The sequence below is a fragment of the Marmota marmota genome, unplaced genomic scaffold (assembly GCF_001458135.2).
Source record: "Marmota marmota marmota unplaced genomic scaffold, marMar, whole genome shotgun sequence".
NCBI classification, from domain to species: Eukaryota; Metazoa; Chordata; class Mammalia; order Rodentia; family Sciuridae; genus Marmota; species Marmota marmota.
Window position 1 is genome coordinate 5,320,553 of NW_026000185.1, and position 21,651 is coordinate 5,342,203.

The 21,651-nt window shown below is 46.3% G+C and overlaps 2 protein-coding genes across 2 annotated transcripts in view; one reads left to right on the forward strand and one right to left on the reverse strand.

Annotated features, from left to right (window-relative positions):
* Positions 1-87: 87 nt before the first annotated feature.
* On the forward strand, positions 88-4,745 carry Nmral1 (NmrA like redox sensor 1; the record flags this gene model as incomplete). The annotated part of the gene is made up of 4 exons (XM_015490790.2): positions 88-354; positions 1,542-1,791; positions 2,665-2,855; positions 4,465-4,745. Coding segments are annotated over 4 exons (888 nt in total), but the record flags the coding sequence as incomplete, so codon positions are not given.
* A 3,278-nt stretch (positions 4,746-8,023) lies between these two features.
* Positions 8,024-21,651, reverse strand: part of Dnaja3 (DnaJ heat shock protein family (Hsp40) member A3) — a gene marked incomplete at its 5' end in the record, with an annotated part of 29,098 nt that continues 15,470 nt past the window's right edge. The window contains 5 exons of the mRNA XM_048790055.1: positions 8,024-9,146; positions 9,777-9,890; positions 19,501-19,598; positions 20,211-20,326; positions 21,275-21,403. Coding sequence (XP_048646012.1) covers positions 9,790-9,890; positions 19,501-19,598; positions 20,211-20,326; positions 21,275-21,403 — 444 coding nt within the window. The remainder of the gene's footprint in view (positions 9,147-9,776; positions 9,891-19,500; positions 19,599-20,210; positions 20,327-21,274; positions 21,404-21,651) is intronic.

Sequence of the window (21,651 nt, forward strand, 5' to 3'; positions counted from 1 at the left end):
TCAGAGTAGAAATTAGAAGTTTATTAAAGGACAGCAGAAAAGACTTCTCCTGGAGGAAGAAGGGGACCCAAGAGGTGGAATCCCTGATGTGGAGGTCTTTATGAACTCTTCACAGGTGCCCAGGGGGGCTCAGTGGCCCGCACGCTTCTGGAAGATGGGATGTTCAGGGTTCGAGTGGTGACCCGGGATCCTGGGCAGAGGGCAGCAAAGGAGCTGAGGATGCAAGGTGCTGAAGTGGTAAAAGGAGATCAGAATGACGAGGCCAGCATGGAGCTGGCCCTGACTGGGGCTCATGCCACCTTCATTGTGACCAACTACTGGGAGAACTGCAGCCAGGAGAAGGAGGTCAAGCAGGTGAGGGCAGGCAGGAGGGAGGCCAGGGTCAGGGCCAGGAGCAGCTCATCTTGGGAGCGCTCTATCCTAGCTGGTCCTGGGAGGCAACTCTGACTTGCCTTTCCCTTCTTCTTCATGCTGCTGTTCAAGCTTTGATGGGGGACCAACCTTCTAGCACAGGAACCCTTGGGGACCAACCTCATCCAGCCACAGCACACAGTGGACAAAAACAAATTCCCTGGTTGGCATTTGTTCTCAGTCAGTAATCCTGAGAAACCTGTGTGAGTCACTGTAATAAGTGATTATAATCCAGGTGGTTTAAAACCACAGAAATCTAGCTCACAGTTCTAGAAGCTAGAAGTCCAAAATCAGGGTGTCCTGCAGGTAACACTCCCTCCAAGGGCTGCAGGGAGAATCCTTCCTCACCTCTCCCAGCTTCCGGTGACTCCAGGCCATCCTGGGCTTTGGGTACATCGCTCCAGTCTCTGCCTCCATCTTCACCGGCCTTCTGTCTCCTCTCTTCTTGTCATTTAGGGACTATCTGCTTAATCAAGGATGATCTCATCTCAAGATCCCTAACTGCAAAGATCTTTTCTCCAAATAAGGTCACATTCACAGTTTTCCAGGGGTGCAGACATGGGCATATCTCTTTGGAGGCCACCATTTAATCCTCTCACAACCTCATGTGGCAGGTGTCATGTTTTTCCAGTGGTTGGAATGTCTGCATCACTGGTCCTGGAGGTACAGCCAGTGTGTTGCAAGGCCTCAGTAGAGTTAGAACCTCAGCAGCTGTGCACTTAGCAGGAGCTGCAGTACCTCTGAGGTAGACCTCAGGTATCTCCAAAGAAGTGGGCTGAGTTCCATGGACAGGATGGTCAGGCCAGCAGAGATTTGATGTGGAAGTTGAGTGGGCCTCCTCACAGCCCAACCCACATTCCCTCCCTGAGCCTGGTGGGTTGCCATTGAGAACCACCTGAATGATGTGGAAAAGTGACTCCAGAGCCTGGTGGTTCAGGCCTTACAATTCTGTGTTCATGGGTGTGTGCTGGGGGTAAGCATCATTCTGGAAGAGGGGGCTTCCTCTGGGATAGATGAGCCTAGCTCTTAGCCTCACAGATGTGGCAACTCTGGGATTAGAGCTAGGGTAGAAGATTGTGGTCAGGGACATGCATCTTCCTTTTAGCTTTGTGATTTCTTCTGTCCACCAGGGAAAGCTGCTGGCTGATCTGGCCAAGCGCCTGGGCCTCTGCTACGTGGTCTACAGTGGCCTGGAGAACATCAGGAAGCTGACGGCTGGGAGGCTGGCAGCAGGCCACTTTGACGGCAAAGGGGAGGTGGAGGAGTACTTCCGAGACATTGGCGTTCCCATGACCAGTGTGCGGCTGCCCTGCTATTTTGAGAACCTCCTCTCCTACTTTTTGCCTCAGAAAGCCCCAGATGGGAAGAGCTATCTGCTGAGTAAGGGCCCCTCCCCAAGCACAGTGAAGCAAAGTTCTGACTGTGAAGCTGCAGGTGTAGAGGAAAGCAGGCTTACTGTCAAGATTGTTCTGGGTCCAAGTCTTGGCTCCCTCACATTGGGCCTGTGACTGTTCCACAGGACAGTGAGGAAACCAACCAGGTGGTACTGATGGGTGATTTCTCCATTGGGTGATTTCTCCAAGTAATAATAACTGCAGACAGCAGCACTGTTATTATTACTTCTTCAAAGAAAGGAAAGGGGGTTGGGAGGATGGCCCAGTGGTATGTCCTGATCCCCAGCATTGCAAAAAAAAAAAATTTAAAAGGAAGGTTTGGATGGTAGGTTTCAGTTGTAGATTTCAGTGGGAACATCTGGTCTTTTTTGTGCCTGTTGGCCGGTCTGTAAATAGGGGCTCTGGCTTGGAAGGAACCTCAGGCAACCTACGTTCTGCCAGTTGGTGGTCAGATTAGAGCAGGATGCACTGGAGGCCAGAGTGGGAGGGGCCAGGTTCAGCTAGCCCCTCTTCACACTGAGTGTTAATGCCACTACCCTCATGTGAGGACATAGGCACTGCCAGGGAGCCTAGCCCACCTGGTAAGCAGAGTCTGGTGCCCGTAGTGGCCTGCTGTACCACCCTTTAGAGTTTGCAGAATTGTTGTGAGAAGTTCACCTTATCAAGGATTCTGAGTTGGACTCATCCCCTCAGGCTCCTGGGTGATTTGAAAAGGCACCACTTTTGCTGGCTGATGAAGGACCCAAGGGCTCCTGGCATCACACCTGGACACTGACTAGTGCTGATATGTGTAGGTGCCCAGTAGACTAACTCTGGGCTCTGACCATGCCAGCATGTCTCTTTACCCACCACCCCCCAGACTTGCCCATGGGTGACATCCCCATGGATGGTATGGCTGTGAGTGACCTGGGTCCTGTGGTGCTCAGCCTGCTGAAGATGCCAGAAGCATATATCGGGCAGAACATCGGACTCAGCACCTGCAGACACACCGCAGAGGAGTATGCCGCCCTGCTCACCAAGCACACAGGCAAGACTGTGTACCATGCCAAGGTGGGCTCCTCCCTTCTGGGGTGGGTGAGGTCCCAGGTCTTGCCAGGCAATTCCACAGCCTCAACAGGTCCTTCTAACTCTCAAAGGGGCCTTTTTGGGTCTAGGGAAGTAGTAATTAGGGCTCTCCCCACTCTGAGCGAGGCAAATCTAAATCCATTGTCATGGTTAACATGTTGTGCTGTTCCTGTGTGACCAGAATGAAATTTCTGGCTATGTGTTTTGACCAAGGATACAAATTTTCATAAAGAAAGGACAGTAGAAACCTAGGCAAGGCAGGCTAAAGACACAGGGCCCACTGGGCTTCTCTGTAGGACGTGTGTTGAAGGGGAGCAAGTGGGGAGGATAGAAAGGCCTAACCCTGTCCCTCTTGTCCTGCCTGGATGGGCAGGAGGCATTCCCATCTCCTCCTCTCCCCACTGACCCTCAGGCTTCCTGACCAGACCCTTGGGTGCCTTCTTTCTAATGTTTGTTGTTTGCATTACAGAAGACATTAAGAAAATATGGGAAACAATTTCTAGGACAAGTCACCCTCAGAACAGCAATGGGGAAGTTGGGGGCCAGGTTCCCAGACTGTTTCAACATGTGAGCTTGGGACCTGTCCTGACCCGTCTGCCTCCTTATTTGTCAAATGGATATATTATAGTTTCCACCTTGTGCTGTTGTGAGGACTAAATGAAATAATTGATGTTAGGGCTTTCTTAGCAGAATGCCTAGTGCCTAGAAAATGTATATTAAGTGGCCATGTGTTATTTGTTCATTTAGACAGTGAGACTGAAGAGCTATATTCCCAGACCTTTTATTTTGAAACAAGATCTCACTAAGTTGCTGGCCTTAAACTTGTGATCCTCCTGCCTTAGCCTCCTGCATTGTTGGGATTACAGATGTGTGCCACTGCACCCAGCACCATGTATTATTTATTTATTTATTAATTTTTTTAAAAAATATTTTTTTAGTTGCCAATGGATTTTTAACTTTGTATATGTGGTGCTGAGAATCGAACCTAGGGCCTCTCACATGCTAGCCAAGCACTCTACCACTGAGCCACAACCCCATTCCCACCATGTATTATTTTTTTTAAAAAGAGAGCAACAATGGGCTGGGGATGTGGCTCAAGCGGTAGCGCACTCCCCCGGCATGCGTGCGGCCTGGGTTCGATCCTCAGCACCACATACAAACAAAGATGTTGTGTCCGCCGAAAACAAAAAATAAAAAAAAAAAGAGAGAGCAACAAAGGCCTGGGTTGGGCTGTTGGGTTGGCTGAGGAGGTAAGGTTCAGTTTGGGAGGGAAAGGAGAGTAGCTCTGGCTTTTAGGCATGGAAGTAATGTTGCAGGCTTCTCATTTGGAAGGAGCCCAAAAGTTTTCATGAGTCAAGATCTCATGATCTTGAACAGTCTTTAAACTGACTAATCAGGTAGCTTTTGAGGAACTGTGGTTTCTAAACTTCATCTCTGAAGTAGAATGTTTTCAAGTGACCATGTGTTGAGGACCCCAGTTGGTGACCAAGAGGCTAGTAGCAGCTCTGGGTGAAGCAGGTGGGAAGACCTTAGCCCACCTGCTTCCCTGGTGTGTTGGAGGAGGCCAGATATAGTAGCCTCCCTCTGTTTCCAGACAACTCCTGAAGACTACGAGAGGCTTGGCTTTCCTGGGGCCCGTGACCTGGCCAACATGTTCCGTTTCTACTCTCTGAAACCTGACCGAAACATTGAGCTGACCCTGCAGCTCAACCCCAAGGCCCGGACGCTGGATCAGTGGCTGGAGCAGCACAAAGGGGACTTCACCCAGCTGTGACCTACCCACTTTGCAGCCCCAAGTCACGAGATGGGAGGCCCAAAGGCACAATAATTTCTTGTGCACAAAATATTTTTTTCAATAAAACCACTGTTTTCACAGATGGCTTCCAAAAGAAAAAGGCTTTGTTTCTGGGATTTGGTTTTGGGTGGCAGCTGCTAGGACACAAACAGCATGAAAATTCTAACAGGAAGCATCAAATGCTTGAGTTTGGGGCCCAGTCTCTGTCCCTCTGCAATAAAGGTAACCACGTGGGGTCTGGCTGAAGGAATCGTGGGTAACTGAAGATGGAAATGTTAAAGTTAAGGCAAGCACCCAGCTAGGGGTGTAGCTCAGTGTTACAACGTTGCCTACCATGTCAAGATCCAGTGCTCAATCCCCAGTACCATGATAAAAACGTTTAGTTTAGTCAAAGCAGGTATGAGATGGGCTGTGATGGAGCACGCCCAATCCTAGTAGCTGAGGCAGGAAGATTGCGAGTTCAAAGCCAGTCTCAGCAACATAAGAGAGACCATAAGAAGTTTATCAAGACCCTATCTCAAAGTAAAACAATTTCTAAACATATGTATGAGGATGTGGTTTGCAGCAGGGGGTGGGGGTGGGGAGCCCCAATCCAGCGAGAGTGGCTGTGGATTCCCCAGGTTACCCCTTGGCTGTAGCTGAGAAACCACTGCCCTTTCACTCTTCACTCTCTAGGCATTAAGGCTGCAGGCCATGCCCTAGACCCTTCAATACTGTTGACTTTTGTGTGTGTGTGCTGGGAATGAATCCAGGAGTGCTTTACCATTAAATTACATCCTCAGCCCTTTTTATTTTTAGAGATAGGTTCTCACTAAATTGCTTAGGGCCTGGCTAAGTTGCTAAGGCTGGCCTTGAATTTGTGATGCTCCTGCCTCAGCTTCTAGAGTTGGCGGGATTATCTGTGTGCTCCATCATGCCTGGCCAGAACTGTGGACTTTTTAATGTAAAGTTCTACGCTTTTTATTTATTTTTCTTTTTTGCAGTGCTGGGAATGGAATTCAGGGCCTTGTGCCTGCTGGGCAAGTGCTCTACTGCCACCCCCAACCTGTGCGGGCAGCTGAACTTAAGATCGCTCGCGTGAATTTGCAGGGACACCAAGTAAAACACAAACACACTTTACCTTTACACAAGCTTCAGGACGGCTTCTCTGCTCTTGGCCTCAGGCTCTCCAAAAGCGAGAGCGAGCGAGCACATTCGGAAGTGAGCTTTTATTTGAGGGGACTCTTTGTTCTTAGAAAGTTCTATCTAAGAAAGGCCAGAAGGGGCAGGGTTACAAGGGACACATGAGTGTAACTCAACCCTCGTGGGTAATGCCTACATCTGAAGATGCCTTTGCTCTCAGAGCTGGGACAACGCCCAAGCCACCACAAATGTAGATTGGTCAGAGCCCCTTGCTTCAGGACTGGAAGGCATGGGTCATTCAGAGTGGCTCCCCACACTCTACCACTGAGCTACATCCCCCAGCCCTATATAAAGTGTGTGAATGACCCCCTTATGGCCCTTAAAGAGTCACACTTAGAAGATAAGTACAGATTTGATAGTTTATTAATAAGCAGGAGTGATTGAAAATGCCTCTGTAAAGCTGTCCAGCTGCCATGGTCCATTTTCAGTGTGTCCACACTGCTGTTGGACAGGAAGGATCGTCAGTCTTGGCACAGATGGCTGGAAGATAGTTGTGCACATTCACTGAGGGGTTCCAATGATAGGGAAGGATGCAAAGGTCAGTGAGTGGAACCAACAGGGCTGACTGTGAGGAGGGCAGCTCAGGCTGGAGACCAGGGGCTTGAGTGGGAATGGGGCTGAGACCAACTGGCCTTGTCTACTCTGACTGCACCTTCCCTGTTCCTATTCTCAACCCCCAAAGGCTCAGTGACCTGGAGATAACTTTTTTGTGTGTGTTAAGGATAGAACCTGGGGTGCTTTATCACAGCCACACCCCCAGCCAGTTTTTATTTATTTTGAAACTGGGTCTTGCTAAATTGCTCAGGTTTGCTTTGAACTTCTGAATCTTCTGCCTCAGCCTCCCAAGCAGCCATTTTTGTATTTAAAATACATCTTTTTGCACCCCAGCCCAACTCAAAGGGAGCAAAGAAATCTCAAAACAAAACTAAGGAGCCACATAGAAATAAACCAACCCTAATCCTGGAAGCAGCACTTAATTCTGCAGTTGTTCCAGGGCCACTTTTCAACACCATGAGGGAAGGAGGCTTCAGCACAGCAACAATGGTGTCTCTAGCCAGAAATTCCACCTTCCTCTTTCAAAGACTCCAGACTTACGCTTTCCAAGGACAGGATGTGAATTACGCCCAGCTGACTTCTCCAGGAACAGACCTACACTTTCTTGACACTCTGTCCAACCTATCACTGCATCCCCAGGGCTTGTGTAGTAGTCCCTAGCCCAGTGGACGTTCACAGCAGGAAGGCAAGAAACACTGTTGAATTAAATACTGGCAAGTATCCAAGTTCACCAAATGTCACTTTTTTTTTTTTGGTTTTGTACTAGAGATTAAACTGAGGGGCACTTAACCACATCCTCAGCCTTTTTCTTTATTCTACTTAAGAGACAAATCTCTGAGTTGCTTAGGGCCTCACTAAGTTGCTGAGGCTGGCTTTGAACTCTTGATTCTCCTGCGAGGAGGGCAGCTCAGGCTAGAGACAGAATCAGCAGGGGCTTGAGTGGGGGTGGGGCTGAGACCATCTGGCCTTGTCTACTCTGACTGCACCTTCCCTGGCCCACCCTCCCAATATTTTAGCAAACACTAACCACTTCTGAGCCTGCCTTATACATCAGCTCTTACCCCATCTCTACCCAGCTCAGGGAACAATCCCAACACCTTCCTGTTCAGCCTAGACCACTGGGGCCGGCATGAGCTGTGTGCCAGGACCTCCAGCTGTGCCAGGGACCAGGTGTCTGCTGAGTGCCAGACTAGTTAAATCATGATACACATTTCTCTTTTTCAGTACTAGGGTGAGCCCAAAAGGCACTCTACCACTGAGCTACCTCATAAGCACTTTTTATTTTGAGACAGGGTCTTGCTAAGTTGCTGGCCCTGAACTTGTGATTCTTTTGCAGTTACAGGTTTGAGCCACCTCTTCTGAGATAGGGTCTTGCTAAGTCATCAAGGCTAGCCTTGCAATTTCAAGACTCTTGCCTTAGCCACCTGAGTAAGCCTAAGCAGAAATTTTAGTGTTTGAAAAAACAAACAAAAACCCACCAAGACTCTTAAATCAGCCCTGTCAGTGCCCTTGATTCATTGTGTTCCGAAGGATTTGACCACACTGATGAAGCCAACTGACTCCAGTCACCCCTGCTGAGCCACATGCAGAAGGCTGTCCGAACTCAAAGAAATGACCACAATTTAGGTTTTAAATATCTTTTGCAGTAGATAATCTTATTTACATTAATACATAATCACTTTACATTCTTAAATCAGACCCTAACAAATGCTTTAATGTTGTAAATTATAAAGAGAAAAAAGGAAACTACTGAGAAGTGTTCTTCATTAACCTGCATTACGCTAGCTCTAGCTTGTGGCCCTTGAAATGCAGAAACCACAACATGCTACCAGCAGTGTCTAGGGACAGGGCGTTTGCTCTGACTGCACGGTGCGACCTTCTTGGCTGAGGTTGTGCTTTCTTCTTCAAACACATAGGAAAAGACAATGATTCTCAGCACTGAGTAATCTGAACATGCATGTAAGTGGGGAGAACCAGGCCCCTGGGCTGACATGGCCTTTTGAGGTAAGGCTTTTTGAGTTACCTCAGTGAGCCAGGTCTGCCCAGCAGAGCTACAGCTGCCATGGCTCAGGACGGCAGGAGGCCCTCCACTCCCATTGCCCAGACAGCGGGACAAATGACGAGTAGAACCTCCAGGATCCTTTGGCCTTTCAGTGTGGCTGCCCAGGCCCCCAGCACCCACTTTCCAGCGGCTTGGTACCTTGAGGAATTAAAAACCAACTCCAAGAGGAGTGACTGATGTCTCTGCAGAGGCTGTTAGCTGAGGACAGTTCCTGGGGAAGCCAACCTGTCAAGAAGGACTCATTCTGGGACCTCTGGAGGTTTGCTGTGAGAGAAATTAATCACTTCACAACTTGGTACAGTTTAAGGCTTCATTTTTAAGCTGTGAGCATGGCCTTTAATTCTTTTAACTAAGATTTCCACATTTGATTCCAGATTTGAGTTTTAGTACTGCAAGAAGAGTCCAACTGCCTTATCCTGCCTGAGCCAGAAGAGGCAAGTCACCTACCCATGGACAGGAAACTTCCACTAGTCCCTGGATGCTACATTTTACTGTCCAGGGGCTGTCCACCATGGCCTTTCCTGTAGAGGTGCTGTCACATGGTTTTGCTGTTGCCAGGCAGTCCTGAGGGCTCTGTAGGCCAGGTCTCAGGGCTGCTGTTCAGGAATCCTCCCATCTCTGAGGTGCCTTGGCCACCAGAAGAGGCTGCTGCTCCTGGCCTAGTTTCCAGTGGACCGTTTTCCTAAGCCAGGGAGACAAACAGTTACATGTCAGATGCCAGAACACATCCCTGTGGAAGAGCTTTCATTCACCTTTGGGAAGTGGCTGTGCAGACAGGGTCAAAAGTCCTTAGCACCAGGGATGAGCATAAAAGTCTCTGTGTCCAGAGACACTGCAAGTGCTATGCCTACAGCAGCCCCCAGGTTTGCACAGTGCTGCACTGCCCAGGCAGGATGGGCAGCCATGAAGCAGGGGGGAAGTGGAGGAGATCTGAATTCTAGGCCTGGCTCCACCACAAGTTGTCCTCTGTGACCATGGACAAGCTGGTCCTACCACTGTGGGACAGAGAACCCCTGGGAACTGGTGTAGGAGCATCATGAGGCAGCCTCCCCAAACACAAGCTCTCCAGTAGAGTCTGAACTGAGTTCAAACCCAAGAGGCCGGCTGCTGCAGCCTGGCTCAGCCCTGTACTGAGTGGCTGCCACACTCTGCTTCCATGGGTGGAGAGGCTGTTAGATTTACCATGCCTCCAACTGGTATCTCTTCCAGCTCTTTTGATTGGGTATGGGGTATGATGTTGGTTAAAGTGAGAGAAAACAGTGATTAGTTCATAGAGGGAAACAAAGGGAAGGAACCTCACAAGTTTTCCTACCTCGGCTGGGATATCAGGAGGTAAACATTTTCTTAAGTTTGGAAAGGAATCCCTCGTCCTCCCCAGCCTCACTCCTAGCCTTGCTTCCTGTGGAGCTATCCATGGTCCTGCCACCTGGGCACAAACAGCAGAAAGAACCGGGGTCAAGGGGTCAAGGGCACACACCTCCAGGTGTCACATCCCAGACTCCCACCTACCCACACCTGGCTACCAGGGGCCTGGCACTTGAGAAACGTCCAAGCACCACCTCTAGAAGAGTGGGGACCACTCCCAAGATGGCAAGGGCTGTCTCAACTGGTCAAGCTACAGTTTACACACATTGTAATCTTTAGGATAAGCTTATAGGTAAATTTAGATGGGCAAAAAAACAACAGGGATACAGAGAGGGTAGGTGGTCTACCCAAGGACACAGAGCCAGCTAACAGGAAGTAGAGCTCAGTTCAAACCCAAGCTGCCTATCTCCAAAGCTTAGGCTCTTAACCATCTATCCAACTGGCCAGAAGGCAAGTAATACCAAGAAAAGATCCTATTTCTAGGACTACTGAACCAGGTTCCATACTGTGCATGTATGCCAAAACACACCCCCTAGCAGTGAGGGGCCCACTGCCACACTGATCCCTCTGATGTGTACATTTCATTTCATCTATCACAACACCTGTGGGGAGTCTATGTCTCCCCAAGCAACCTCCTCACACCTAGTACCTATAACCCCTGCTGCTCTGGAGAAAAGGCAGTTGGGCTGATGTTTCTTTAGGGCCCAGGCCAGGACTCCCAAGGAGGTGCTGCAAAGATGTGTTACTTTAAGGATCTATAAGGTCTCAATAGCCCCAGTGTTCTAACTGCAGGGCATATTCTCACTGTGCCAACAGAGTGAAAATGGTCAGTCCCCAAGAGCTTAGTCTGAATCAAACAAGGCCTTGGAATGAGAAGCCCATAGCTCAGAGTGACAGTCCCCAAGCAGGGGTAGAGCAGGGTCCCTAGGTACAGGAAAAACAGTGGGACCAAGGATCATTCCTCTGATCTAGCATGTTCTCAAAGCTCATGTGCGTCCTCAGAGAAGGAATGGGGACCCAAGCAACACACTGAGATGTAGGCAACTGTCCAAACTACTGGGGCCACGTCCAAGTTTAAGAGCTGCACATTGAGGACCTGGCTCTGTATAGCACACAGCATGCCTCCGAAGCTGCCTTGAGTTCAAGAAGCCAAGTGAGGCCTCTCTCAGTTCTTCCCATCCCCTTCTTACAAAATGGATTCTAACACAATGTATCCACAAACCACAAGTTTTACTCCTATGCCTCCCAAGACAAGGGCAAACAGGATTTTTTAATTTTGTTAATGTCCTTGGTAAGTGAAGAGCAAATCCTGGTGTGTGATAAGAGTGTGGCAAATTATGAACTGTTGCTGATGGAGCTTCTCATATGTGCTAGGTATTATGCCAGAGGCTTTACCCACATGACCTCATTCAAACACACACAGCAACCCTGAAGTAGCTCTTAACTACTATTATCTCCTGCTTACAGATGATGAAACTGAAGTTCAGAGAGGTAATGATTTACCTAAATCTTCACAGTTACTGACAACAGAGCTGGGATATGGATTATCTGATATCCGGACTCAAGCTCTTAACTAATCAAGTGGGGCACAAAAACACTCAGCAACTGCTGTCGCCCACTTTCCTTGTCCCCTGGGTGAAAAGGATAACAGTTAGGGGACTCTTTTCTTAAACCAAGGAGACAGTTACATTTCTGATGCCAAAACACATCCCTGTGGGAGAGCTTTCATTAATCCCTGGAAAATGGCTATGCAGAGAAGGTCAAGAGCCCCAGCACTAGGGATGAGCACAAACATCCCTGTGTTCAGAGACACTGCAGTGTTCCAGTGCTATGCCCATAGCAGCCCCCAGGTTTGCACAGTGCTGCACTGCCCAGGCAGGATGGGCAGTGGGACAAGAAATAGCTTGTGCTCCATGGTCACAGCTGTACTTGAGCCACAGTGGTCAAGGTCTGGGAGAGCTAGAACAAGCACCTGGTTAGCTGGTTAGTGGCACAAAGAGCGCGCGCGTGCACGCGCACACACACACACATACACACAAGCCACACAACAAAAACCAAGCCAGGTATGGTGGCACATATGTGTAATCCACTGATTTAGACTGTGAGGTAGGAGGACTTCAAGTTCAAGGCCAGCCTTGGCAATTTAATGAGAACCTATAAAAAATAAAAAGGACTAGGGATATAGCTTAGTGGTAGACTGCTTGCCTGGCACTCAGGTGGCCGCAGGTTCAATTCCTCATAACAAAACAAAAAGACATGTACGCAAAGATTCTTCTCACCTTCTACTCCTGGAGTAGCACTCTCAGCTCTATTTTATTTTATTTTCTGCAGCACTGGGGGGTGAACCCAGTACATTACATATACCACTGGCCTGAACTACACCCCAGCCCCAATTCTATTTTATTTTATGTTTTTTATTTTTATTTTTTAAGAAGAGAGGGAGGAGGCAGTCACATTTGATTTAGAGCTTAAAGGTTGAGAAGGGTTTTCTTTCTTTCTTTTTTTTTTTAAAGAGAGAGAGAAAGAGAATTTTTTAATATTTATTTTTCAGTTTTTGGTGGACACAACATCTTTGTTTGTACGTGGTGCTGAGGATCGAACCTGGGCCGCACGCATGCCAGGAGAGTGCACTACCACTTGAGCCACATCCCTAGCCCCCCAATTCTATTTTAAATAGGGCTCAAGGGGAAGAGGCTTCTTCAGGAATAGGATTTACTAGTGGAGAGATCAAAAGACATGAAGAACTGACTTTAGCATACAGATAATCAGGTCTGTAAATACACTACTTCCTCTCTCTCTCTCTGAGCCTGAGAACTAGCTGGGGTAGAAGAAGGAGTCCCTGCAGGATATCTGGGCCACTCAGGACACAAATGTGAGAGCTTTACTTCCAAAGCTTCTCTAAATAAGGTTGGTACACAATGCACTTAAAAAAATAAAAATAAAAACAAAAACAGGAACTGCACCACTGGAAGTTGGTTCTAGCTGAAAGGGCTGCACAGTGCTTCTGGCATACAACAGGATCCAGTGAAGGTCCAGGAGTCTTCCCAACACACCATTAGTGCCTCCTGGAGAAGGGTTTCTATGCTCATCTCTCCCTCAGACACTTCCCAGCCAATGGTTAGGAAAACAGATCCAGATAAACTCATCCAAAGTTATTGTGGAGTCAGGCTTGTGCCAAGCACTGGGCAAGGTGCCAGGGACACAAAGAGGAAATGAGCTGGATGAAGTGGCACACACCTGTAATCCCAGCAGCTTGGGAGGCTGAGGCAGGAGGATGGTTCAAAGCCAGCCTTAGCAATTTAGCAAGGCCCTAAATAAAAAATAAAAAGGGCTGAGGCTGTAGCTCAGTGGTTAAGTGCCTTGGGGTCCAATCCCTGGTACACACACACACACACAAAAAAAAAAAAAAAAAAAAGAGAGAGAGAGAGAGAGAGAGAGAGACAAAGAGAGAGAGCTGGGGTTGAGGCTCAGCAGTAGAGGGCTCGCCTAGCATGTGTGAGGCTTTGGGTTTGATCCTCAGCACCATATAAAAATAAATAAAAGTATTGTGTCCAACTACACTAAAAAATAAATAGTAAAAAAGAGAGAGCGAGCGAGCGAGATAGATAAAGGTCTAACACTTATTTGTTGTAGGCAAAGTTTTTCAATGCTTGTTCTAAATTCCCCAGTTACAGAGTACACTTGATGAGGATAGGGGCCCCATCTCTTCATATATAATTTCTCAGACTGTAGTTAATGCTAAATGGACATTTTTGTGCAGGAACCAAGGCCAAAAGGACTCCAGGATCTGGTTTCTGAGAAAGGGGCCACCCCACAGTGGAGAGGGGCAACCCACCCTCACAGCCTGACTCAGCTCAGGACTGCCTCCCACTTTCTATATCTTCTCCCTCACCTTCCTCTTACTTTCACCTTGCGTAAAGGAGACATCCAGGAGCACTTTTGGCCTTGGTAGAGATAAAAAATGGTGTAGAAAATTCCAAAATCACTTGTATTGAGCTCCGGAACATGTTTCTAACTTATAGCTAAATAAATGTGTGTGTCCACAAGAATTAATTATACTCAAAACAATGAACCACATTGTGTCCCTAACTCAAAAAAATCACACAGTAACTGCAAACTACCCCACTGCCTGTGCTTTTTGCCAGATGTACCCACTGAGCACTGACAGTGCTGAGCTCCCAAATATTCTACAGTCTTCTGGCTTCATAGGCTGAAAGAGAGACTAGAGTCTGACAGCATTAGGACACAAAAATAACCAAGAGATATTAAATTTGTTAAAATCTTTAGGCTGAAAGTGTGGCTCAGTGGCAGAACATGTGCTTGGCATACACAAGACCCTGGTTCCACCACTAGCACCAAAACAAAAACAACAAAACAACTTTAGGCTGTTTTATGTAGACCTAAAGCCTAGACACTTCCACCGGACTTCTATATACCCTTTTCCTGTGATGAAAGCAAGTCTTCAAAGACACTCAGGAATTGATCTGTATCTGCAAACATTGATCTGTACCTACAACATCTCTCACTAGGCTTTCTAATGATGCTCCAAATCACGAGTACATAGAAAGTTCTGTGTGTGTGTGTGTGTGTGTGTGTGTGTGTAGTGGGGATACATGCTCACATGTTAGGCTATACCCTCAAAGGGCTATTAAAAAGTGACATTAGGGGCTGGGGTTGTGGCTCAGTGGCAGAGTGCTTGCCAATATTAAAAAAAAAGTGACATGAAGACTGGAAATATGGCTCAGTGGTAGAGTGTTTATATAACATGTATGAGGCACTGGGTTCTATCAGTAGCACTCTAATACCTTTATCCCACAAACCATTACTAAGCGAATGCAAACTGCTTATGGTACAACTTTAGTTTTATTGAATGCTTGACCCAGTCTAATTAAATAAATAAAGCCTGTTATTAGTGCAGTTGCTCAGAAATGGGTATTATATGAACTATAATGTTTTCATACGTAGATTGCAGAAGTAACTTTTTTCATGATCTAACGAGAGGCCTACCCACAAACAGGTAGCAAACCAACAGCATATTCTCTCTCTCTTTTGAGTTGTAGATGGACAGAATGCCTTTATGTTATGTTCATTTCTATGTGGTGCTAAGGATTGAATCCAGTGCCTCATGCATGCTAGGCAAGCGCTCTACAACCCTGGTCCCCTCAGTCCCTTTTTATCTTCTTTTTGAGAGAGGGTCTTGCTACATCTCCTATGCTGGCTTCAAACCTGTGAACCTCCTTCCTCAGCCTTCCAAGCAGCTAGAATTATAAGTGTGCACCATCACACCCAGGTCCAACTCTGAATTCTTTTTGTTGGGGGTACCAGGGATTGAACTCAGGGGTACTTGACCACTGAGCTACATCCCCTATTTTGTATTTTATTTGGAGACAAGGTCTCACTGAGTTGCTTAGCACCTCACTTTTGATGAGGCTGGCTTTGAACTTTGTGATCCTCCTTCCTCAACCTTCCAAGCTGCTGGGATTATAGGAGTGTGCCACCACACCTGGCCCAACTCTAGATCCTTTTTTCTTTTTTTAAACAAGAAATTAAACAATCGATCAATAAATATATGAAAAAAATGTTCAGCGGCTGGGCTTGTGGCTCAGTGGTAGCATGCTTGCCTAGCATGCATGAGGCACTGGGTTCAATCCTCAGCACCACATAAAAATAAAGACAATAAAGTCCATCAACAACTAAAAAAAATATAAAAAAAAAAGAAAGGAAAGAAAAAATGTTCAGCATCTATAGTGATTACAGAAATGCAAATCAAAACTAACCTAAGATTTCATCTCACCCTAGTCAGAATGGCAATTATCAAGAATACAAACAACAATAAACGTTGGCAAAGATGTGGGAAAAAAGGTACATTCATACATTGTTGGTGGGACTGCAAATTGGTACAACTATTCTGTCTGGAAAGCAGTATGGAGATTTCTTGGAAAACTTGGAATGGAACCACCATTTGACCCAGTTATCCCACTCCTCAGTCTATATCCAAAGGATTTAAAATCAGCAAACTACAGTGATGCTGCCACAATAATGTTTACAGCAGCTTGATTCACAGTAGCAAAACTATGGAACCAACCTAGATGCCTTTCAATAGATGAAGGATAAAGAAACTGTAATGTATATACACAATGGAATATTACTCAGCATTAAAGAGAATAAAATTGGCATTTGCAGGTAAATGGATGGAGTTGGAGAATATCATGCTAATAAGTGAAGTAAGTCAATCCCAAAAAACCAAAGGCCAAATGTTTTCTCTGATGAGCTGATGCTGATCCATAATGGGGGGTGGGGGACATGGGAAGAATGGAGAAACTTTGGATAGGGCAAAGGGGAGTATGGGGAGGGGAGAGGGCATGGGGGTAGGAAAGATGGTAGAATGAGATGGACATCATTACCCTGGCATATGTACGATTGCACAAAATGGTATGACTCTATATCATGTACAACCAGAGAAATAAAAAGTTTTGCTCCATCTGTGTACAATGAATCGAAACACATTCTACTGTCATGTATAAAAAAACAAATAAAATAAAACCTAAAAAAAGGCCCAAAAATTATTTTTAGTTGTCAATGGACTTTTTTTATTTATATGCAGTGCTAAGAATTGAATCCAGCCTCACACATGCAAGTCAAGTGCTCTACCACTGAGCTACAAGCCCAGCCCCAATTCTAAATTCTTAAATGCCTTTTGCAAAATTATGGCTGGGAGCCAAAGTTTCCATTGGAATGCATCTCTGAAAATGACAATAGAAGTGAATAGAAAGAGTCTGTCATCCCAGCAGCTCAGGAGGCTGAGACAGAAGGATCATGAGTTCAAAGCCAGCCTCAGCAAAAGCAAGGTGCTAAGCAACTTAGTGAGACCTTGTCTCTAAATAAAATACAAAATAGGGCTACGGTTGTAGTTCATTGGGCAAGTGCTCCAATTTCAATCCCTGGTACTCTCCCCTAAAAAAAGAAGTGAGTAGAAATAAATATAATTTGGTATACCCATTTCACTTTTTTTTTTTTTTTTAATATTTATTTTTCAGTTTTCGGCGGACACAACATCTTTGTTTGTATGTGGTGCTGAGGATCGAACCCGAGCCGCACGCATGCCAGGCAAGCACGCTACGGCTTGAGCCACATCCCCAGCCCCCCCATTTCACTTTATAAGCACTTTTCAGAGGTTAAACAAAACTCAGCAAAATTAATGTCATCAAGAATCTCGAGGGCTGGGGTTGTAGCTCAGTGGTAGAGCGCTTGCCTTGCACGGTGAGACATTGGGTTTGATTCTTAGCACCACAAAAAAATAAATAAATAAAGGTATTGTGTCCATCTACAACTGGAAAAAAAAAAAAAAAGAATCTCAAAAAGAAGAGCTGACATCTGTCACACAGGAGGCTCCAAATAAATCCTGGTAGAATGAGGGAACTGGCCATCAGGGCTAGGAACCACAAAAATAACGAAGTTTCCAAGGACACTCATAAACAAACTACATAATCAACTCTCAAGCTATCAGGGGAGATTTAAAACAAGTGGGAGCCACTAAATTCCTAATAATTTTTTTCCTTTCTTTTTAGTCCTGGGGATTGAATCCAGGGTTATTTTATCACTGAGCTACATCCCCAGCCCTTGTTTTTTTTTATTTTGAGACAGGGTTTTACTAAGCTGCTAAGGCTGGTCTTGAACTTGCAATTCTCCTACTTCACCTTCCTGAGTAGCTGGGATTACAAGGATGTGTCATTGCTCCTAGCTTAATACCCAACATTGTAACATGGTAAAACACCAATACCACCAAGGCCATACCTAGCCAACAGTGAGGCCTCTTGTTGGCAGGAGAGAAGGAGGACAACTGGGTACAGAACAAATGTCACATACCACACAACTACAGGAACATGTAGGTTTAAGGAAGAAGCCAGAGGTGCATACCAGAGTTTTGTAGAATAACCAGTCCCACTTTTTTATTAGTTCAGGAAATATAACAAGCCAGGCACAGTGGTACATGCTTATAATACCTGCTACTCAGTAGGCTGAAGCAATTTAGTGAAACCCTGTCTAAAAAAAAAGGGGAAAAAAAAAAAAAAAAAGGCTGGGGACCTAGCTTAGTGCTTGCCTAGCCCAACCCTCCACTTCACTGGTAAATCTGCTCCCAGCTCTGAACATCTGCTCTAAGACCATTTGAGTTCTGGGAACTCCATCCAGGATCCAGACAAAAACTGATGCAATGAGGAAGAAACATGCATAGTCTGAGCCACTGACCTTATGGGCACGGCCTATCCTGACATGACCTGGGTCCCAATCAATCAAGGTCCCCAACCCCCATAAGAAGAGAGACAGCAGCTGTGGGTGCCATTGTTGAAGCTCTGACTGGCAAATATGCTCTCTCTCTTTTTTAATACTTTGTATAATGAACTATATTTAAACAATATAATGACATGGTTACATTACTCATACATACAGCCACATACGCAAAAGATTAAATAAACCAAATCTGCAAAGAAGTTTCAGTTTACTTGAATTAAGTTGGATTGAGATAATTTGTGACACTAATTTGAAACATTCCTGTTTGTACTGATTTCTAATCTCATTTCTATAAAAAATCTGAACTTTTTTTCTTTGAAATAGTATCAAATATGCTCTCTTAAACCACCAACATTCAACAAAACTGCCAATGGCAGGATCTCTGCATTCAGTGTGACATATTTATTCCCTGCCAAATGAATTCAAAGTTACCCTGCTCTAAAAGAAAGACTGAACTCCGACTTCAGTTTTTCCTGCCCTGTGGTTACTGTTGTTTACAAGACATTCTGGAATCCGGGTGAAGTATTCTAGCCCAGAAAAGCACAAATCTGTTCTATTTGTCTTTTTATTTTACTTTTTTTTTTATAAGCACTCTACTGACTAAGCTATATTCTTAGCCCTGATCTGTAATCTTTTTTTTTTTTTTTAATATTTTATTTACATTTTAGTTTTCGGCAGATACAACATCTTTGTTTGTATGTGGTGCTAAGGATCGAACCTGGGCCGCACGCATGCCAGGGAGCGCTACCGCTTGAGCCACATCCCCAGCCCCTTTATTTTACTTTTTGGGTGCTAGGGTTTGAACCCAGGGGCACTTTATCACTAAGTTGCATCCCATCCCCTTTAAAAAAATTTTAAAAATTTTACTGATGCTTTAACCCAAGAGTACTTTACCACTGAATTACATCTCCAGCCCTTTTCATTTTTATTTTTTATTTTGAGGCAGGGTCTTAGTTGCCCAGGCTGACCTGGAACTTTTGATCCTCATGCCTTAGCTTCCATAATGGCTGGAATGATAGGTGGTGTGCACCACCTTGCCTGGCTCATCTGTTCCTTAACACTGTTGTGAGAAACTTTCATGGAAGGATGTGCCCAAGGTCACAAGACAAGTGGCAGAACCAATCCTAGAACTCAGAATACCAGCTCTGAGACACACAGAGCTGCCTGGGACAGGAAACACTCCAGTGCTGTCCTCAACACACAAACACAGAGAAAGGAAGAGGCCACAAGTCCGCTCCAGCTATGTCTACCCACAGCTCCCCTTTTTCAACAGAGCTTTTTAGGGGCTTCATGAAGACCCAAGTGGAAACCCAAACATGCTGCCTATCCAACCGCTAAGGGATTCAGAGGCCCCCTCATGTCTGCACCTCCAGACCCCTTACCAGTGCTTGTGTGGGTGACACCATTTACTGTCCCCTCCACATCTGTCTCGTCCTCAGCATAGCTCAAGATGAGGCTCTGCTGCCGGCTCGTCAACCTCCTGTGGACCAAGCACAGTAAACCTCTCTTAGGACACACATGCAGCCACATTCCCTCACAGCATATAAGAAACGTGGGACCCAGACCCAAACCGGACACCTGAGCTAGTGATGAGATCCTGGCTCCTATGAAGCTCAAAGCTCTTACAAAGAAGAGCTCCTAAAATACCCTAAGTTCTTTAAATAACTGTCACTGCAGCTATGACAGACACAATTTGCTAGGGGCAAAGAAGGGCTTATAAGTGTGTGTATGAAACAGGTAAGAAATTATCTAATTCATCTCAGAAAAAAAGAATGAGGGTCAGAAGAGCAGATGGGCACACCCTGCCCTGGATGCCCACAGCAATACAGCAAGTGCTAAGCATCTCTTATGTGTCATTCGACAAGGTGGACTCATTACATCCAATTTGCAGATGGGGAAAGTGGGGTTGGACACATCTGACCTCATGGAGACATGACCAATAAGCCAAAAGCATATGGGGCATCTGAGCTGCTGGGGCAGGACCTGGCAGGTGAAAGGCTCGGCAGGCACCTGCTTGGTAGATGAGTGATGGACAAGCGAGGGGCTGGTAGGTGGGGCTGGTAGGTGGCTATGGTCTATTTAGGGTGCTTACTTTGGAACTCGGATCTTGACATGAATGTAGTGGTCACCATAGCCATAGCTATTAATCCGGGGGATTCCTTTCCCAGTCATGCGAATCTTCTGGTCTGTCTGAATCCCAGGGGGAATCTACAGAGAAAAGAAAGTGGTGGTGCTCCCTGGTTCCTGCTGCCCCAAAGTAAACCTTTTCACTACACAAAGGCCATCTTGAAAGGACTCCTTGCACTTGGGTTACTGGAGCAAGCCTGTGATCACCCAGAAACTGGCTGAACTGGGTCCATGAGGCATAGCCTACAACCAGGACTTGGGGGCAGTTCTGGGTGGTAAGCAAGAGTGAGTGTGAGACCTGGGAAGAGAAAAAGCCAACACAGGATGCAAGGCTGGGTTTATACTCCCTGGCCCTCTATGAGCTGGATGCCAATGGACACTATCTCCATGGGCAAGTCACTCCAAAGTCCCCCACACCCAGAGATTAAAGAAGGTCCTAGGTAAATAAAGACAATAGTGGGACCTGGAGGAAGGGGTAAGGGGTGTGGGTGAGCATAGGAAGCTACCATTATATGTGTGACTGAAATCAGAAGTGGCCAAGGAAAAGAAATGTAGCCCAAGAGGCATTTGCTCTTGTTGCCAGATATTGAAGGAAACAGCAAAGAGCACCTACTGCAATGATACACTTCTTTTTCAATATTTTTTTGTCAATGGACCTTTTTTGTCAATGGTGCTGAGAATCAAACCCAGTGCCTTATGCCACATGCTAGGCAAGCACTCTACTACTGAGCCTCAACCCCAGCCCACAATGATACACTTCTGCATCATAGGTGCACTCAGTTCCTGAGACCCACTGAACAACAGAGAAGGGGAAGCCAGCCAGAACCTGCTCTCCAGAGTTATCCAGTCACTGCCTGGCCTGTGACTCTCACTCAAGGAACAGCCCAAAGCTCCTAGTGCCCATCTCCAAACCAGAATCCACAATATGCCGGAGGATCACAGGTATCAGGATGCATATCAACCATTTCCCAATTCAGAATAAAGAGCAAAAAAATACCAGATGGCAAAGACATCTCTGTATCATCTTACCGTCACATTGATTGTCTCATATAGGCCCTGGGCTCTGGCAGTCCCCCCAAGAATAGCTTGAGCTATAGAAATAAAGAGGTCGGAGTGGATGTCTGCGCCGTCCCTCCGGAACACAGGGCTCTTCTGCACCTAAGGCCAAACACAAGATGAGGTGACCACTGAAGAAGTCCTGCCGGAGGCTAGACATCAGCACATGTCTCACAGACCCTGCACTTACAGCACAGTATCAAGAGAAAGAACTGCACTCAACAAACGCTGCAGACCCCAACCTCCACAATCACACATGGTGGGGGAACATCTGAACTTCCTTAGTCCATTGTTTCATTGTGAAGGGAAATAAGAACATAAGGTTGGCTTTTTTTAAACTTCATTTTATA